Below are 16,674 nucleotides of genomic sequence, written 5' to 3'. Positions count from 1 at the left end.
AGCAGGGGGGTGGGATCGGGTTTCCCTGGTCCCTTGCTGCCGTGCAGAGCCCTGCTAAAGCAATCTATGTCCTGCATTCCCCGGCCTGCCTGGAACCGTAACTGGAGTTGAGATGAGAATTCAAATACCTCTGCTGTCTGTCAGAGCCCTGTGAAAGCACCCAAACAATGTCCTAGCTCTAAACCAGGGAGATGTTTCTGGCATTAGACTTCTTCCTTCTTGTGCTGGGTGATGGCCACTCAGCAAAAGCGATGCAGGAATCCCTGTGAACAGCTAATAAGCTGAAAAAGGGGAATTAACTTGATTGCTACAGCTCCCCTGGACCACAGCAGGCTATTTCTCCACTGGGTACTCCCCTCCCAGTAAGTGATCCAAGAAAGGGAGCTGGCTGAGATATGATGGGGAAGCTGGATCTGCAGTCAGGCTGTAATTGAAGGGCTGACAGCCTTTGCTTTGGAGGAAGGTTTAAACAACCCAACGGAAGGGTGGAGGGGGGTGGTTATTATTAAAGCCTGTCTCTACTTGCCATTACTCAGCTGGGCTTCTGGGGGTGGCAGTCTCCCAAGGTCATGGAAGTGGTAGATCCTGGGGGCTGTCTCACCTCCAACTGCCCTCTGCCTTTGGGAGCAACACTGGTGGAGCTGGCAGTGTGATGGCTGCAGAAGAGGGAACGAGCTCTCCTGTGCCTCCTGGCCCCACCAGGTGCAGTTTTATGTGTTGGGAAATGCCTCTCTCAAGAGGACTGATGTAGACCCTGAAGCGATGACTAAACCTCCCTCCAGAGGAAAAAAAAACCAACAAAAAAAGAGTGGACAAAGCAGAAAGTACCTCAGGCAAGGTGATGCCAGCTCTGCCTTCCCCTCCTAGGTACTTGGTCAGGAGCTGAGTAACGATTGCTTGATTTTTTTTTTATTTTTTTTTTTTGGTGGGAGCACTTTTCTTCTCCTCAGTATAGATGCCCTTGGATAGGGGTCCTGTTTTGGAGTACACGGTCTGTTTTCCTTGTGGTCCATTGGCAAGGCAGGTCATCTCACTACCCATAAACTGAATGCTGCAGGAGGAAGGCATGGCAGCCAGAGTAGCTGTACCATGTTTGATGGCCTGAGGTTGCATCTAGACCATTTAATTTTATGGTACTGGAAAAGCTTAAACTCTATGGATCTGAATACTCTGCATTCGTGGAGAGTCAGCCTCCTGCTTCCTAAAAGTACTATTTTCATTTTTTTTTCTTCTCATTTTAAATCTTCTGGTGTGCTTGATAGCTCTTGAATGCAGAGCTGTATGGCAAGAGCCTGGTGCGCAGCTCTTACCGGTGCTGGGAGTGGAGGAAAAGTCTGGCTGTTGGACACTTGGGGACATGTGCTTCTCTGCAGCCAAAGCACAGTCCTGCCCAGTGCTTTGACAGCCTTGCAGCTCCATCAGGGCATTTTTGTGAATGTTTCTGAGCTTCAGGCTCATCAATTTGCAATGGCAGCAAGTTCCTTTCTGTCATATCTGTGTGCGATGGCCACAAGCTGAACCCAGAAGCGATGATGGAGTGAGGCAGTTTGTACCCCAGCCAGCTGAAGACTGTGTCACCCTATGCTGAAGACCAACCCAGCCTAAGCAGCCTCATCACCACTGGCCCCATGCAGAGCTCCACACCTGCTCCTGACACAGCTCTCAGCTTGCATCATGCCATGGAATGGAAGCAAGAGGCAGCAGTTGCTGCTGGATCTGGGATTAACAGCACTGAAGAAGAGGGAACTTGCCTGACACCCTATAAGAAGTCTCTGGCAGAGCTCTGTGTGTACCTTGAGCCTCCTCCCTGCAGGGCAGTTATCTAGTTTGTCTCATTTGGAGAAGAGGAGGCTGCAGGGTGACCTAATTGCTCTCTACAGCTTCCTGAGGAGGTGAAGCAGAAGGGAGGTGCTGATCTCTGTGGTGTCCAGTGACAGGACATGCGGGAATGGTTCAAATCTGCACCAGGGGAGGTTTAAACTGTACATTAGAAAGCATTTCTTTATCATAAGGGTGGTCAAACACTAGAACAGGCTTCCTAGGGAAGTGGTCGATGCCTGAAGCCTGCCAGTGTTTAAGAGGCTTTTGGAAAATGCCCTTAATTTTCTTTAACTCTGTCAGCCCTGAAGTGGTCAGGCACTTGGACTAGATCATAATTGTAGGTCCCTTCCAACTGAAATAGTCTAGTCTAATGATGAACCACTCTGCCCCATTGCCTGTGATCTACCCCTATTGCCCCAGCAGTAATTAACAATAGAAAATGGGCTGGAGCAATGTGCTGGAAGCAGATCCCGCAGGCTGCTCCATGGTTGCTGTTCACAGGAGTGGGGTTTTTTATGACCAGCTTGGCTATTCCAGCACACAGGTAGAGAAAATAAAGCTGAAGCTGTGCAATGAAGGGTGTGCTGCTCTTCGGCGTGGGTCTGTACAATCCACCACTCATTAAGTTGATAAAGCATTGCCTATGGCCATTGAGCCAGAGATGCTGACTCCCCAAAAGCCACAGGATTGATCCCTCGCCAAGGAAAATCCTTTCCTTCCCTCTCTCACTGCATTCATAGGAGGGCAGGAGTGGGTCTGTGCAGACAGACATACTGGAGTAATTGATTGCAGTAATAAACAACTGCTCCAATTACATCAGCCCTGGTGCTGTGCTGATTGCTTTCCAAGCTGCAGGAGCATGTGGCTGTACTCCTGTCTTGCTCAGCTATACTGGGTCAGCTTGTGGCTCCAAGCAGGAGTGATGCTTGCTTTGTGTCCACCCCAGGCTGCTGTCACATTTTTGGGGGATTGGACCAGTGGCTTCCAGCCTTAGCTGGCTGTGGGAAATAGAGCCACCAGGGAAAGGTGGTAGCCCTCAGGATCATGACCCTCCCCAAGAGCAGTGGGCCATACCTGACGTTTTCACTGAGGTAATTTCATAGCAGCGAGTTGAGCACAGAGGAGGCTTCAGCCCAACAGTAGAGGGGAGGACCCATCTACTGTCTATTCATGCTCCCAGCACCCTGGTTTTTTAGGCTAACTGCAGCTAACAATGAGCTCTGGGCTCTTTCCACCTCCCAATTATAGGAGGCAGCAACACATCTCCATCCTTCTAACCATCCCTGGCTGTACCTGCCAGTGCATCACTTTGGGAACATCTCCAGAATCACATCCCCATTAGGACAGGGGGCAGCTGTAGCTACAGGGTATGGAGGAGGTCTGGGGCAGAGGGAGACTGACTTCACTTTGAGACAGAACCCAGCATTAAAATGAGGAGTGGGTATACAACAAACAAATATGGTGTATAACTCCATGCAGCATGGAGCCAGCCATTCTCCTACCCCACAGGCTTATGAACACTCCTTCTCTATATCTTATCAGAGGCTTTTCATTGCTTTTCCTCCTGAGCCACTCCATCACATTGGCCTGGCACACCTCCTCAGGGCAAACTCCAACCCCAGGTGCACAGGACTGAGCTCATGCTTGCACCAACCCCTGAGCAAGACCCCAGTCTACAGCTACAGCACTGCTCCACCAGCCAGTACTTGCTCGGGCAACAAACAGGCTTTACCAAAGATGGTGAGGTAAAGCCCCACCAGAAAAGTACTTTTTGCCCAGGTGCCACTCCCTGTAATGGCACTGGTCAAACTGGGGGTTCCCTGTTCTCCCAGACATGCTTCCTCCAAGCTGCTCTTGGTGGCAAGAAGAACAGCATCCAGCTCCAGACAGACAAGTCCCTGCAGGATATAAGACACTTGCCTCACAGCAATAATTATTGTTGATGATCCTTACAGATGACCTGCCCAGAGCACACTCTTATCAGCATTTGCTGTTCTCCCCAGGACAACATCCACACAGAAGGGACTACCCCACAGAATAAATCTTCATTAAGTCCAAAGAACTCAGAGAAAGAAAATCTTTATTCAAATAATAATAATAAAAAAAGACAGTTGCATAGAAGTATACAGGTGCATTTCTAATTAAAAGGTGCTTTTACAGTAAAAGCTAGAGCAAGAGTTTGCCATTTTAGCCAAAGCAGGCAGCTTGCAACATTCCCCTGGATTAGAAATCCAGATCCTCTGCCTAGGCAGGATGCGTCCCCAGCACTAAGTCAGGCACCTATTCAGCTTCACTCACCAATAAACAGCAGTGTGATAAAGCTCAAGACACCCATGCTACAGAAGTGCACTATGAGAGCATAAACTATGCAAGCAGAAAAGGTATAATACGTCAAACAGTAGCATTGCTGTTCAGGACAACCCTTTAGCACCTCCAGGCACTCAGAACCAATTTAGCCTTATGACAGAGGACTGACTTCATTAAGAACAGACTGCAGTTCATTAATACTCATCCTCATCAGCCTCATCTTCTCCATCTGCAGAGTACCTTCCAACCTCCTCATAATCCTTCTCCAGGGCAGCCAGGTCCTCTCTGGCCTCTGAAAACTCCCCCTCCTCCATGCCCTCCCCCACATACCAGTGCACAAAGGCTCGCTTGGCATACATCAGGTCAAACTTGTGGTCCAGACGGGCCCATGCCTCCGCAATGGCTGTGGTGTTGCTCAGCATGCACACAGCCCGCTGCACCTTGGCCAGGTCTCCCCCAGGCACCACCGTGGGAGGCTGGTAGTTGATACCCACCTTGAAGCCTGTGGGGCACCAGTCCACAAACTGGATCGACCGGCGTGTTTTAATGGCTGCGATGGCTGCATTCACATCCTTGGGCACCACGTCACCTCGGTACAGCAGGCAGCATGCCATGTACTTGCCACGGCGTGGGTCACACTTCACCATCTGGTTGGAGAACTCAAAGCAAGCATTGGTGATCTCCGGCACAGACAGCCGCTCATGGTAGGCTTTCTCTGCAGAGATGATGGGTGCATAGGTTGTGAGCGGGAAGTGTATCCGTGGGTAGGGCACCAGGTTGGTCTGAAACTCAGTCAGGTCAACATTCAGAGCACCATTGAATCTCAAGGAGGCAGTGACTGACGAGACTATCTGCCCAATCAGCCTGTTGAGGTTGGTGTAGGTGGGACGCTCAATGTCCAGGTTGCGGCTGCAGATGTCATAGATGGCTTCGTTGTCCACCATGAAGGAGCAGTCCGAGTGCTCCAGGGTAGTGTGGGTGGTGAGGACAGAGTTGTAGGGCTCCACCACTGCTGTGGAGACCCGTGGGGCTGGGTACACAGAGAACTCCAGCTTGGACTTCTTGCTGTACTCCACAGAGAGCCGTTCCATGAGAAGGGAGGTGAACCCAGAGCCTGTGCCTCCCCCAAAGCTATGGAAGACCAGGAATCCTTGGAGGCCACTGCACTGCTCAGTCTGGAGCACCAGGGAAAGAACCAGAAGGACCGAGTTAATGGAGTTATTGTGGTGTCCTTGGATTTAAGCTAAAGTTCTGTGTTTAACCATCAAGATCAAGTCTTTGGGCGTTTGTGGGTTTTGGTTTGTTTGGGTTTTTTTTGTTTTGTTTTTTTTTTTTTTACTGCTTACACACAACCCTCTCACTTCTAGAAGGTGGGATCTGTTAGACACAGCAAATTAAGCTGCTTTTACATTATCTTCTACTTTTGGAGGAAAGGAGGCCTGGCCTGAGGGAGTGACGTATTAGGTCAGAGAGACTCACAATACTAACAGTCAAGAAGATTAGGAGAAGTCTGAAAGTCACTACAAGTTTCCACTTAAATCAAGTGTTATCACAGCACTTCTGAGGTCTGTGTGGGTGAAACCTTATGCTCCAGACACTATCACACTAGGGAAGAGAGGTCTAAGGGGAGCCACTATCCAGAAGCTGAGATGTGACATTGTTTGGGATAAGATTTTGGATCAGGATTGACACAGCAAACCCTACACACATTAGGGGAAAGCCCTCTTGCCTGGACAGTCAAGTCGCAGCTGCTTCTTTTCCTGCTTAAGCTGGGGGCATCTTGAGTCCCTGGTTTTCCCCTTAAGTCCCAAGCAGCAAGACCTACACCCACAGGCATCCCATTGTGTTGCTCCAGGTCACAGTGGCATTTTCAAGCCAACCAAGATATGCTTGGTTTAGTCTCACCACTGCCTCCCTCTCTCCACTCCAGCCACCCAGCCCATTGCATCTCTTGACAGCCAGGGCAAAAGCAACCAGAGCGCTATGCAGACGACCCTCCACAAGGTTTTTACCATTTTACGAGCTCTGTCAACAACAGAGTCAATGATCTCCTTCCCAACGGTGTAGCGGCCCCGAGCATAGTTGTTGGCAGCATCTTCTTTGCCACTGATGAGCTGCTCTGGGTGGAAGAGCGTGCGGTAGATCCCAGTCCTGATCTCATCTGGAGGGGATCGAGATCTCATGAGTGTCACTAGCATAAGATCTGCTGTCTACCAAGTTACTTGCACTAATTTAGAGGCAGTTTTACATGGTGAGGCTGCTAGCTTCCAAGAGTTTAGGTGGCCAACACCACACTTCAGGTACAGAGAAGTTATTGCCCCCACCCCCAAGAGTTTTGGAGACCTTCCATGACTTACCAATGACAGTAGACTCTAGGTCAACAAATATTGCCCTGGGTACATACTTCCCTGATCCTGTCTCACTGAAGAAGGTCCCAAAGGAAGAGTCTGCTTGCCCTGGGAATTCACTGGGGGAGAATCCATCTGGCTCAATCCCATGCTCCAGGCAATATAATTCCCAACAGGAATTGCCCATCTGGACACCAGCCTGGCCAATATGGATAGAAATACACTCCCTCTGCACAGGAATGGGAGAGAAGAGAAAGTTAGGAGTGTACACTGAGGAATTAGACTAGAGCGGGCACTTCTGAATGTCTTTATAGAGCATGTGGCTAACAACCTATGGACAAGAGGAACATTAACCCAGCTTGGTGGCAGCCAGGACACTTTCTCTGTAGCAGGCACCCGAGAGCTGCTGAACAACCCACAAATAAGCATTAGCACTTCAGAGAGATGCTGCAATCTCCCCAGCAAGGCAGATGCAGAGAGCAGGGTGTTGTGGCAGGTCCCTCTGCATCCCAACACTCATATTGCTCAGGAGCCCTGTTACAAGAAGCAGGCCACCACGCCCAGCTGCTGAATCTACAGTACATGGTGGCTATCAGGTCCAGCTGCTCATGGTTTCTTCTCTTTGCTTTGCTGATCCTGCCTTGGGGCAGGAGACAGGGCACAGACAGCCTTCCCAGGTACTGTATCTGGTGCTCTCAGCTGCAGAGGAGGGAATGATTCAGCCCAGCCAGCCTTAGGCAGCAGTGGGAACACTCCCACCATGCTCCTCCCAGGGAGGTACAGGCAGACTTCTCCCTGCTCAGACAGCAGCAGCAGCCCTCTGCTTCTCTCTGATGGGAGAAGCCAGTGCTGTTGAGCTTCAAGAACTGACTGTCAGAGTAGTTTCTCATCTCCATTTAGATTAGATACAGCTATGCAGGATCACCGATTAGAGACAGCTGGAGAGAATCCAAGCAAGAGAGCATTTCTTCATTACCTCCATACAAGACTAGTAATTGCCCCATAAAGCAACTGCTCTTGGCTTGGCTAGAGAGGAGTCCCTGTACAGAAAGTGTGGTTGTGCTGTTGAACTCCTTGACACAGGAGGCTGTGAAACCCAGGCTTTTGGGCTCAAGGAGACTGGACTAGAGACTTCTACTGAGGCTTACTAAGGGAAAAAAACCACGTCCATTTCAAGAAGCCCTGAGCTACAAGATAAGAAAGTGTCAGATGGGCTTACCCAAACCTTAGTCTGCCTTCACCATCTGCTTTTAGCTGTGGCCTAGGCAGGACACTGCACCAGCACAGCAACTCTCAAGTTAACTTCTTGCAAGAAGCCTGGCACAGCAGGACCCCTACCAAGCACAGACACAGGGCAGCAACATCCTCCACTACAGCAGAGGGTCCTGCCCTGAGTGTTGATGTTTAATACAGCAGCCCTCAGCCACCACCACTGCACTTCTCTTCCTAAAACAGTCCCAGGACAGCCTTAGCCACCCCCAACGCCAAGGACAGAACAGGGATGCTGAACCAGTCTCCACAAGGAGAGACCTTCATCCCCTGTTCCAGGTCTGCCCCAGCCCCACAGCAGCACCAGATGGGCACCTAGCTCAGTCATGTATTGAATACCACCAGCAATACCTTCAAAATATCTTCACACAGAAGGATAAACAGGTCTGAAGGCATTTCAGCAGAGTAGCCCTCCCTAGGTCAGGAAGAGGGGGACACCAACATTTGCAAAGCCAACCCAGCACTGGACATGCCCAAGCACAAGCTCTGCGCCTTTAGGAACCCCTTGTCCAGGGCTCACATGCTCCCCCATACCCCACAACCAGTTTTACACCCACAGAAGCACACAGCCAGGGGCAAAACATCTCACTGGGAAAAAAAAGCCATCGCCAGCCTCACCCTCCTGCGGAGCCAGGCAGGACCAGCCCTGACTATCAGAGAGCAGACCCACAGCTACTCACCATTGCTCCAAACCTCCAGGACCCCTTACCACACTTATGAACCACCTCCCTGAGAGCACACCCTATCTGCCTCCCTCTTGGGCTTTTTATAGAAGGTAGAGCTGGGCTCTCTGCTAGAGGGGTCCCTCCTGTTCCCTCCTTGTGCAGCCACCTGCTGGCAAAGGGTTCAGGTGTTTCTGCTCCAGGAGGGATAGCCATGTGGGGTAATCAAGGTTCTTTGAAGGATTTGCACCTGCAAACCCATAGAGTTTGGAGTTTCTTTGGCTTTTAAATATTCATTCAGAATTGCTTTCCCTACGATGTCTAAGAGCACTTTCTGTGAAATCAGAAAAGGAGCTTTGAATGGTTATTTTTTGGGGGTGGGGGAGCATGTGGAATTATTTATTTATATATTTAAAGAATTATGCTAATTTTTAAAACTTTCGTTGCCATCCTCAGGGCTGGAAATGTGTTTTCTGTGTTCCATTGCCCTTTTCCAAATGCAAACAGCACGTCTGTTGAATCTCTTGGGGATGGACAGGAGTTGCAGAATGGGGCTCCTGCCCTGGGGTAATGTCATGGGGCTGGGATTGGTTCTCCAGCACTGGTGCCCCATGAGGAAGCCAGGCTCTCCCAGCTCCAGGGCAGTGTTGGCCCATCGAACGCAATCCAGCTGCCCTGGCTGTGCCTGAACTTTGCAGCATCCCCCTTTCCTGGCCCCAGGCCATTGACAGTGCAGAGAGTGGAGCTCTCCCCAGCCTGTCCCATGGAGATGGGCCTCACTGCCAGAGGGGAATGTAGGACCTGTGTGGTCCTGGAACACTGGTGGAGATGGGACTTTTCTGTTCCTCAGTGTCCCTTCTCTAAGATAGGGATAAGAGCTGTTAGGTGGCAAAAATTCATCAGAGATGCTGAGGCTGTTCTGTGATGTGGGGCTGATGGATGTCTGGGGGGACTTGGGACAGACAAGGAGAGAGGTGACAGTATATGGCATAATGCCAGGACTGAGGGGCACCAATGTGACCACCACTTTGCAAATGGACAATGGTTTTATTCTCCGTGCAGCATATAAAAAAGCAAAACCTCACGGACATGGGATGTCTCAGAGGCCAGAAACACAAGTTGTAAAATCTGATTTAGACTTAAGACATGGGGATGGGCTTTACGGGACCTACTAAGTCTCGTGGTCTGGTGCCCTGGATATGGGTGGTTTACCCTCTGCCCTACCACCTCTCTTGGGTTCAGTGGGAAAGTTGGGGTCTTCTAAGAAGAGGAACAGAAAATGGGACTGCCCCAGGGCACAACTCACAGAAAATGGTCAGGAAGGCAACAGTCCAGAGTCACAGCAAAAGCACGTGAGAGGGACATAGAGCAGAGCAAATCACCCATCCAGCAGCCAGTGGGTCTGCGGCTGAAACTGGGGGCAGTTTCTTATCCTTCTTCAAATAATTGGGTTGCTTTTGCATCTTTATGTGCTCCTATTCATATCACAAATCGTGTTGACAGAGTTCCATGCAGAGCTCCTGGGTGGCCGGGGGTAGCCCTGTTCCTGGAAGAGTTGGTTACAGCTGGCCCAGCTCAGAGCAGGACCGGACATCCCAGGAGTGGGACAAAACATTCCAAGAATGGGACAGGACATCCCAGAAGCAGGCTTTGATGCCACCAGGGATGGCTCCCTCTAGGTGTATCTGCAGCCTGAAGTGCATCTCACCACCCTGCTTAGGGATCATCTCCTGATATAACTCTGCCATGTTCCCTTGCTCTCTGTCCCGAGGTGCATGGGCAAACTCTGCCTGTGGTTGCTGCTGGAAATCATCTTGGTTTTTTTAGCCAAGACCCCATGGATGTGAGTGTGGATACCTCCTTGCACAGTGGGAGTGCATTTTTGGCCAGATGCTTGATGCCCATTGAGTTACACTGCCTGAATCCCTTCCTCAGCCAGATGGGCATGGGACCTCCTTGATCCCAGGATGAGGTTCAGGATCTGCTGTCCTTGGGGGCTGTCTAAATCACTGCAGCATCTCTGGTTTGCTCTGGTGTGGGTGAAAGAAGCCTCTGAGCATTATCATGTGGAGGAGGAGAAGGAGGACGAGGGCATTCCTGGAGGTCTGGGAAGAGCTGGCTGCCTGGGGTAAGGATTATGAAGAGACTGGAGGGGACCTGGCAATGGAGGCAGGCAGGTATGTTGTGAGTGTGCAGCAACTGTGCACCCATGCCTGAGCAAACCTCTCTTTTTGAGTGCAATACCAAGACTTCCTGCATGAAACGGCAGGAAAGACCAAATCCTCACCTGGCTTTTACAAAACTGCACATATCACCCCAATCAACAATGATGTCTTTTCCAAGCACAGCACCTTGGCTCTACATGTTCCCAGGCACAGATGGGTGCTGATGGAGATTTCAGTGCTCCTATTTCTATCCAGCTTCCTCAGGAAATCTGGCTCCTCCAACATCTGCATGTGTTTCAGCCCCTCCAAGCAACCCCTGGTCTCGCCTGGCAGAGGTTGAGAAGGAGGATTAATTTTGGGAGGGTTCGTCCAAGCCAGTGCCGGGTGTGTGTGAGACTCCCTGGCGGGGATGCAGCTGGGGATGGAGGATCTCTGCTTTCCCCATCACTCACTATCAGCTGGTATCTGCTGTCCCTGTCTCAGCTTTGCACGTGCAAGCACAGCCTGGTGCCAGCAAACACCTTGGCTCATCTGCTTCCGTGGTGTCACTTCAATGTTAATTGCCTTCATTAAAGGGGATCAGAAGCTCACTGAGCTCACTCAGCGTGAGCCCCAGGCGTGTGATGTTTTGATTTCCAGGCACCAGTGGGGCTGAGATATTCCCATTGTCTAACCTGGTGCTGGAGAAGGACCTCAAAACCAGGGATGGTGCAGATCCCCATGGCAGCTGGTGGGGGACAAAAGCCTGTTCCCAGCCTGGACCAGTGCTTTACTGGAGCTCACTGGGGAGCACAGGGGAAAGTCTTTTCAACTTTCTGCTCAGAGCAATGATTTCTCCCTCGGCTCTGAGCAAATCCCTGTTGCTCCTTGCTGCCCAAGGTTACTCTAGACATCTCTGCACCAGAAAAGGCTGAACTCTGACAACCTGGGGCACCTCTGGACAACCCCACAAAGGAACGAGAGTATGTCCAGCTGGGTGCCCAGACAGGTCTGACTTTGCTGTACCCTGCTTTGCCTGACCAGATGTGAGTGGGCGTGTGTGCCTCAGTTTCCCTGGGTGTAAAATGGGGACAATGCCTATGTCCTGCTGAACGAGAGCTCAACATACCAGTGGGGGATAGATGTGTAGGGTGTTGGGCTATAAAAATGTATAAAGCTATATACATAAAGTGTACTTAAAGGTCAATATAGTGCAAGGCTACAGCGGATTGCAACAAGGAAAGACCTCGCCTGTACACCCTTGGAGCTGAGGCAGGAGGAGGCCATTGCACAGAGATGCTGTGGGCATGTTGGTGGGTCGTCTGCTGGAGATGTGTGCTATGAGAGGAAGATGCTGAAGGGCCTGGTGTACTCCTTTTTTTTTGTTTTTGCTTTTGGGGGTTGGGTCCTGAGTCCCTGGTCTGTGGATCGTCTAGGATCCTTGACCACCTGAGCATGGGCTTGCTGGGGCCGAATTCAGCTGTGTTGCCTCCTCTGGGTGCTTGGTGGGGCGGCGAGGAGATGCCTCCACCTACATCTCCTCAGATGGAGCTGGTGAGTCCATCTGCCAACCCTTCAACTGGAGATCTATCCCCTCTTAATGTCCCCCCGGAGTGCTCTGGCCATGCCCTAGATGGAGCTGGTGGGAGCTGCTTTGTTGCTTTTGATAAACATCTTCTGGGAAAGAAAGGCCAAATTCTCTCCATCTCCCATGCCTGCTACATGCAGAGATGGAGGTCAGAAGATGAAGTTTCATCTTGGAGCGGGGCTGGGAGGTGAAGAGAATGGCAGATTTAGAGGAAGGGATAAATAGTCTAAGGTGAAGGGGTGGGAGCTTGGTGAGCTGGGCTTCAGTGGAAGGTGGAAAAGAACAGCGTGAATGTTTGTGTTGTTGAATGTTGAAGTCTGCGCATAGGGAGCTGAAGCTCTACCAACTGAAAAACCGGTACAGAGGTCTACCAGGAAAGGCAGAGTGGTGGGAAAGGTGGGCAGGGATAGACTGGGCAACATGGACAGACCCCATGAGGTGGATCTGGAGCAGCCAGGGAGGCACCTGCAGCTCTTGGGGTCCAGACTCACCTGAGGCCGTGGGGTGGCCCTGACCAGTGCCAAGTGATGACTTGGGAACACTTGTGAAGGGCCATGTGGATCGGAAGGTTGATGCTGTCCCAGCTGCAACTGCTGAAGGTGCTGGTGGGGAAAGGAGTGGTTGTAAAACAACCTTAAAACCTAGAGAGTCCCCAGAAGGGGAAACTGGGAAATTCCTCTTGAGGTCCCCTGCCCATTCTTGCTTTTCCCTTTCCAATGCAGTAATGATTGTGTGTAGGGACAACTTGTGTATGGAGAATTTGGGAGGGAGTAGGGTCTGGATGGTGGTGGAGACAGGGCCATGAAGTTGAGCTGGAGGGAGGTTTTGGAAACCCAGTGGGCCCAGACAGGCCTGATCGAGCACCCAGTGGAGGCGATGGGATAACAAAGCACTGGAAACTCAAGAGATTGTAGCTTTAATTAGAGACCTTCCTGAGGCAATGCGTCCCTTTGCCCTGCTGCAGACACAAGCCTCTTCCCCGCGCGTGGAAATGTCCAGGAGGAGGGATGGAGGAGATCAGGAAGGAGAGAAGGAGGAAGAAGAGGTATGAAAGTTAGGTAGCTCTATGGGTCAAAAATATACAACACTGATATCGTACACGGCCATCAGTCCTGTCTGGCCAGCAAGCTGGGGCCAGGTGGTGGCCCCTTGCAGCCAGCCCAGCTCTGAGTCCCCCCTGCCCTGTGGGGGGTCACTTCCGCCACCCGATTTGGGCCACGAGGTGAGCATTGGCGGCGGCCTTTGCCCGCAGGTTCTTGGCTTTGGCGATGTTGAAGAGAATGTTCATGATGTTGGTGGGGACGTCGAGGGAGAGGGTGACCTTGGTGCGGCGGTCGCTCTTGGCCCGGTTTTGGTACGTCTTCCCCTTTACCTGTGCCTGGGAGACATATTTGTAATGGCCTTCACCTGGGAACGTCCTTTTCCCCATCTCTTCATCCACCGCATCCTCCCCCACCTCCTCACCTGACACCTCCTCTGGCGATGGCAAGTCGAAACTGCGCTTGTCCAAGATGGTGTTTTCTTCTGGGCGGCTCTTCTGGGCTTCAGCAAGGGCCGCATTAAGGCAGCTGAAGATAGAGGCGGCGCTGTAGAGGTGGAGAGCTTGGCCAGTCTCGGCAGCACAGAGGAGGGCAAGGAGGAGCAGCAGCCTGGTGTGGGCCATTGTGGTGGCCTGCCCAATGGAGAGAGTGAGGGGAGGGCAGAGATGGGCATGAGCATCCTGCCGGGCCCAGGATAGAGCACCATTGTCTCCCCATCCTCCCACATCCCATAGACCTGGGTCCCTCTCCCAGATTCTGCACTCTTGGTTTCACCTCCCAGGTCTCCCCCATCCCCTCTAATGGTTAGGACAGGTGGGTGGGAATCAGTTGTCCTGGGGCCTCCTCCTCCAAGGTGCAATCCCCCAGCCCTTGGTTTTGGGGTGCTGGGTGGGAGGTGGAATGTCCAAAATGCTTTGCAAAGCTGCAGTCTCCATGAAGGAAAGGATTTGGCCATCCATTTGCTGAAGCACCAGTGCCTGCTGCAGGAGAGACGGTTTCTACTGTGGGTACCTCCTTGCCTGGAGGAATCTCATTGCAGCCTCCCTGCAGCCCTCTCTACCTTGCTAACTCCTCCATGGAGTAACTGTGGGTACCACCAGGTGCTGTAAAGGTGGGTTTTCCTTTCAGCTCCTCTCTGGTCAGTCTGAAGCCACCAGAGATGTTTCTGTGCTCTTTGAAACCAGAACTTGCCCTTCCACCTGTTCACAAAACTCCTTCTGAAAAGGGCATGAAGAGTGGGGGACAGTCAGCCCCAGTGCTGGAGGTGTGATCTGCCACCAGTCCACTGTGATGGCCCCATGTCCCTTCTCCAGCCCTGACCCTGGGTGCTCCAGGGCTGCCTGTTACCCCATGGCTCCATGCCCAGGACCCCCCTCCACCCTGCGTTCAGGATGGGCTGCCCCATCTGATGGCCCATCTAGGGTGCAGTCCCCCTGTGGACAGCCCTGCCTGGGGACCTGGGGCCACCTCCAAAATAACATCATAGCAGCGTCACTCCCTGCTTGAAAGACAGTCATTTCTGGGCCTTGAGGGGGACTGAAAACCTTGGGATAACCCTCCTGCTCCACAAAACCTCCCCATCTCTGAGTCCTGTCTCTCCCAGAAGCGACCCATTGCCCTGTATACCCACCCGACCATTCAAAAAGACCACCGAAAAGGCCACAGGGGATCTCATGGTGAGGGTCTTTGCCCCTGTCGAGGTCAGAAAAGTGTCCCTGGGGCCAGCCCTGAGGGCACATGGCCCCTCCAAGCGCCTGGAGGTGTGCTGGCATTCCCGATCTTCAGACCCCACCTTGTGGCAAGGGCACCGCATGGCAAGCCCTGGCCAGGGGACAGTCCCCGGGGGTGCAGGGCCCTGCCTGGGGCTGGGGTTTCATCACTGATTTGGGGTCACGAACTGCTAATTTATTTCCCATGGGGACAGGAGTGTGGAGGTGTCAGGGAGGCTGGGGAAGCCCGTGGGAAGTTCTTTCAGAGCAGGATGGCTCCCTTGGGTCTCCATGGATGTCTGTGTCTTTGGGGATGGAGTATGTGCATCTTCTGGGTATGGAGGCTGTGCACCACTGCATAAGGGGCTGCTGGGTGGGGGAGATGTCCTCAGACCCATCAAAATCAAGTCAAATCACTTGCCCTAGGAGTTGTCACCCTGGACCTGCTCTTCTTCCCCCTGAGCCGCGGTCCCTGAAACTGCTGTCACTTTAACTGTCCATCACCGTCCTGTGGAGGGGGAGACTGGGACAGGTTTATCCCCTTAACCCTGCCCTTTGCAGTCCCTCAGAGGGGGAGAATGGGGCAGGTCGTACAGGCAGGATTTGAAGGACCTGTTTAATTTCCACTCCTTTGCCTCACATGCCCCTGCACAAAACCCCACAGAGACACACACACCCCCCCCCAGGCAACAGCCACCCCCTTAACTCTGCCCTGTGTCCAGAAGAGAGACAGAGGACATGCAGCAGCCATGGCACGACCCAGGCAGCACGGGGGAGGAAACCTTTCCCCAGGCACACAGCCCCCATGCAAGAGCAATTCAGGGCCCAAACCTCTCCTTCCTTCAGCCCCAATTCAGACATGTAAACACTGGGACTTAGTTTTTTGCTTGCAAAAGCTTAACAGGATGAAGATCTTTCTCCTACCCCAAAACCTCCCCCTTTGCAGCTGCGTTTCAGCCTCAGAAGGAACAGTCCCCCTCACAAAAAAAAAAAAAAAAAAAGAAAATCCTGGCAGCCCCTGCTAGCAGGGTGGGTGGCATGAATTTAGAGGCTGCTAAATTTCTCACCCTTGTCTACAACCCCTGCTCTCCCTGGGACCCTGGTCCTGAGCTGCTGGGTGGAGAGGCAGAATATCTTCAAAAGGCCTTGCAGAGCTGGCACAGCTGCTGGGAGAGACTGAGCTGGTGTGAGCTGCCGCTGCCCTCTCCAGAGCCGCGGAGCAGCGGCTCCTCCTTGCCTCTGTTTCACAGCTGCCTCAAACGGGTGGCTTGGCCCGGCAGCCAGCTCGGGCTTTTTACACTTAGCAAAACTCTTCGGGGACCTTGGCTGAGTGAGGGGAAAGGCAGAACAAGGGGGTAACGTGGCTGAAATGCAATTCCCCCGGCCCCCGAAAAAAGCAGGAAAAGAAGAAACCCCACATGCGGTGGATCTGAGGAAGTCTGAGTTAAACCTGCCGCTGCCGGAGGGTGACCTGCGGGTGCCATTCCTCAGGGTGGAAATTGCCGGGATGCCCGTGAGCAATTTACAGGCATTACATTGAGGTGGTGCCGACAGCCGCGGCAGGACCATCTGTATCAGCTGAAGATCTGCTCTCAGCTTTAAAGAGAAACGTCTATTGCTCCAGCAAGGCAGCTCCGGCAAAGTGGGGACAAAGCGATGTGCTGGTTGTCTTGGGCTCCTCGGCAGCAGAGGCGCTGGATTAAAGCTATTTTCTTCCCCGTCAGAAAGTAAGTCTGGAATAAAATACTACTGTGGATGAGACCTATAGACTCTTAAAACTCTTTCT

General features: G+C 52.2%; 2 protein-coding genes across 2 annotated transcripts; both read right to left on the bottom strand.

The window, feature by feature from the left end:
* Positions 1 to 4,217: 4,217 nt before the first annotated feature.
* Positions 4,218 to 6,678, bottom strand: LOC130143349 (tubulin alpha-3 chain-like). Its single transcript, XM_056326049.1, has 3 exons — positions 6,486 to 6,678; positions 6,141 to 6,289; positions 4,218 to 5,303 (listed from the first exon to the last, which is right to left on the bottom strand). Exons 1-3 carry the CDS (start codon positions 6,661 to 6,663, stop codon positions 4,323 to 4,325), a joined length of 1,308 nt encoding a protein of 435 aa, XP_056182024.1. The 5' UTR covers positions 6,664 to 6,678; the 3' UTR covers positions 4,218 to 4,322.
* Positions 6,679 to 13,331: 6,653 nt separating this feature from the next.
* On the bottom strand, positions 13,332 to 13,802 carry LOC130143353 (urocortin-3-like). Its single transcript, XM_056326052.1, has one exon. The coding sequence runs from the start codon at positions 13,800 to 13,802 to the stop codon at positions 13,332 to 13,334; it is 471 nt and encodes a 156-aa protein (XP_056182027.1).
* Positions 13,803 to 16,674: the final 2,872 nt, after the last annotated feature.

The sequence above is a fragment of the Falco biarmicus genome, unplaced genomic scaffold, assembly GCF_023638135.1.
Source record: "Falco biarmicus isolate bFalBia1 unplaced genomic scaffold, bFalBia1.pri scaffold_27, whole genome shotgun sequence".
Classification (NCBI taxonomy): Eukaryota; Metazoa; Chordata; class Aves; order Falconiformes; family Falconidae; genus Falco; species Falco biarmicus.
Note: the sequence above shows the minus strand (reverse complement) of the source record. Positions and strands in the feature narration are given on the sequence as shown.

Excerpts from the sequence above, each read along its gene's own strand:
- LOC130143349 (XM_056326049.1), bottom strand. The coding sequence starts at position 6,663 with ATGGGCAATTCCTGTTGGGAATTATATTGCCTGGAGCATGGGATTGAG. Across the intron at positions 6,290-6,485 it reads CCTAGAGTCTACTGTCATTG|ATGAGATCAGGACTGGGATC; the intron begins GTAAGTCATGGA and ends GATCCCCTCCAG. Across the intron at positions 5,304-6,140 it reads TTGACAGAGCTCGTAAAATG|ACTGAGCAGTGCAGTGGCCT; the intron begins GTAAAAACCTTG and ends CTGGTGCTCCAG.
- LOC130143353 (XM_056326052.1), bottom strand. The coding sequence starts at position 13,802 with ATGGCCCACACCAGGCTGCTGCTCCTCCTTGCCCTCCTCTGTGCTGCC.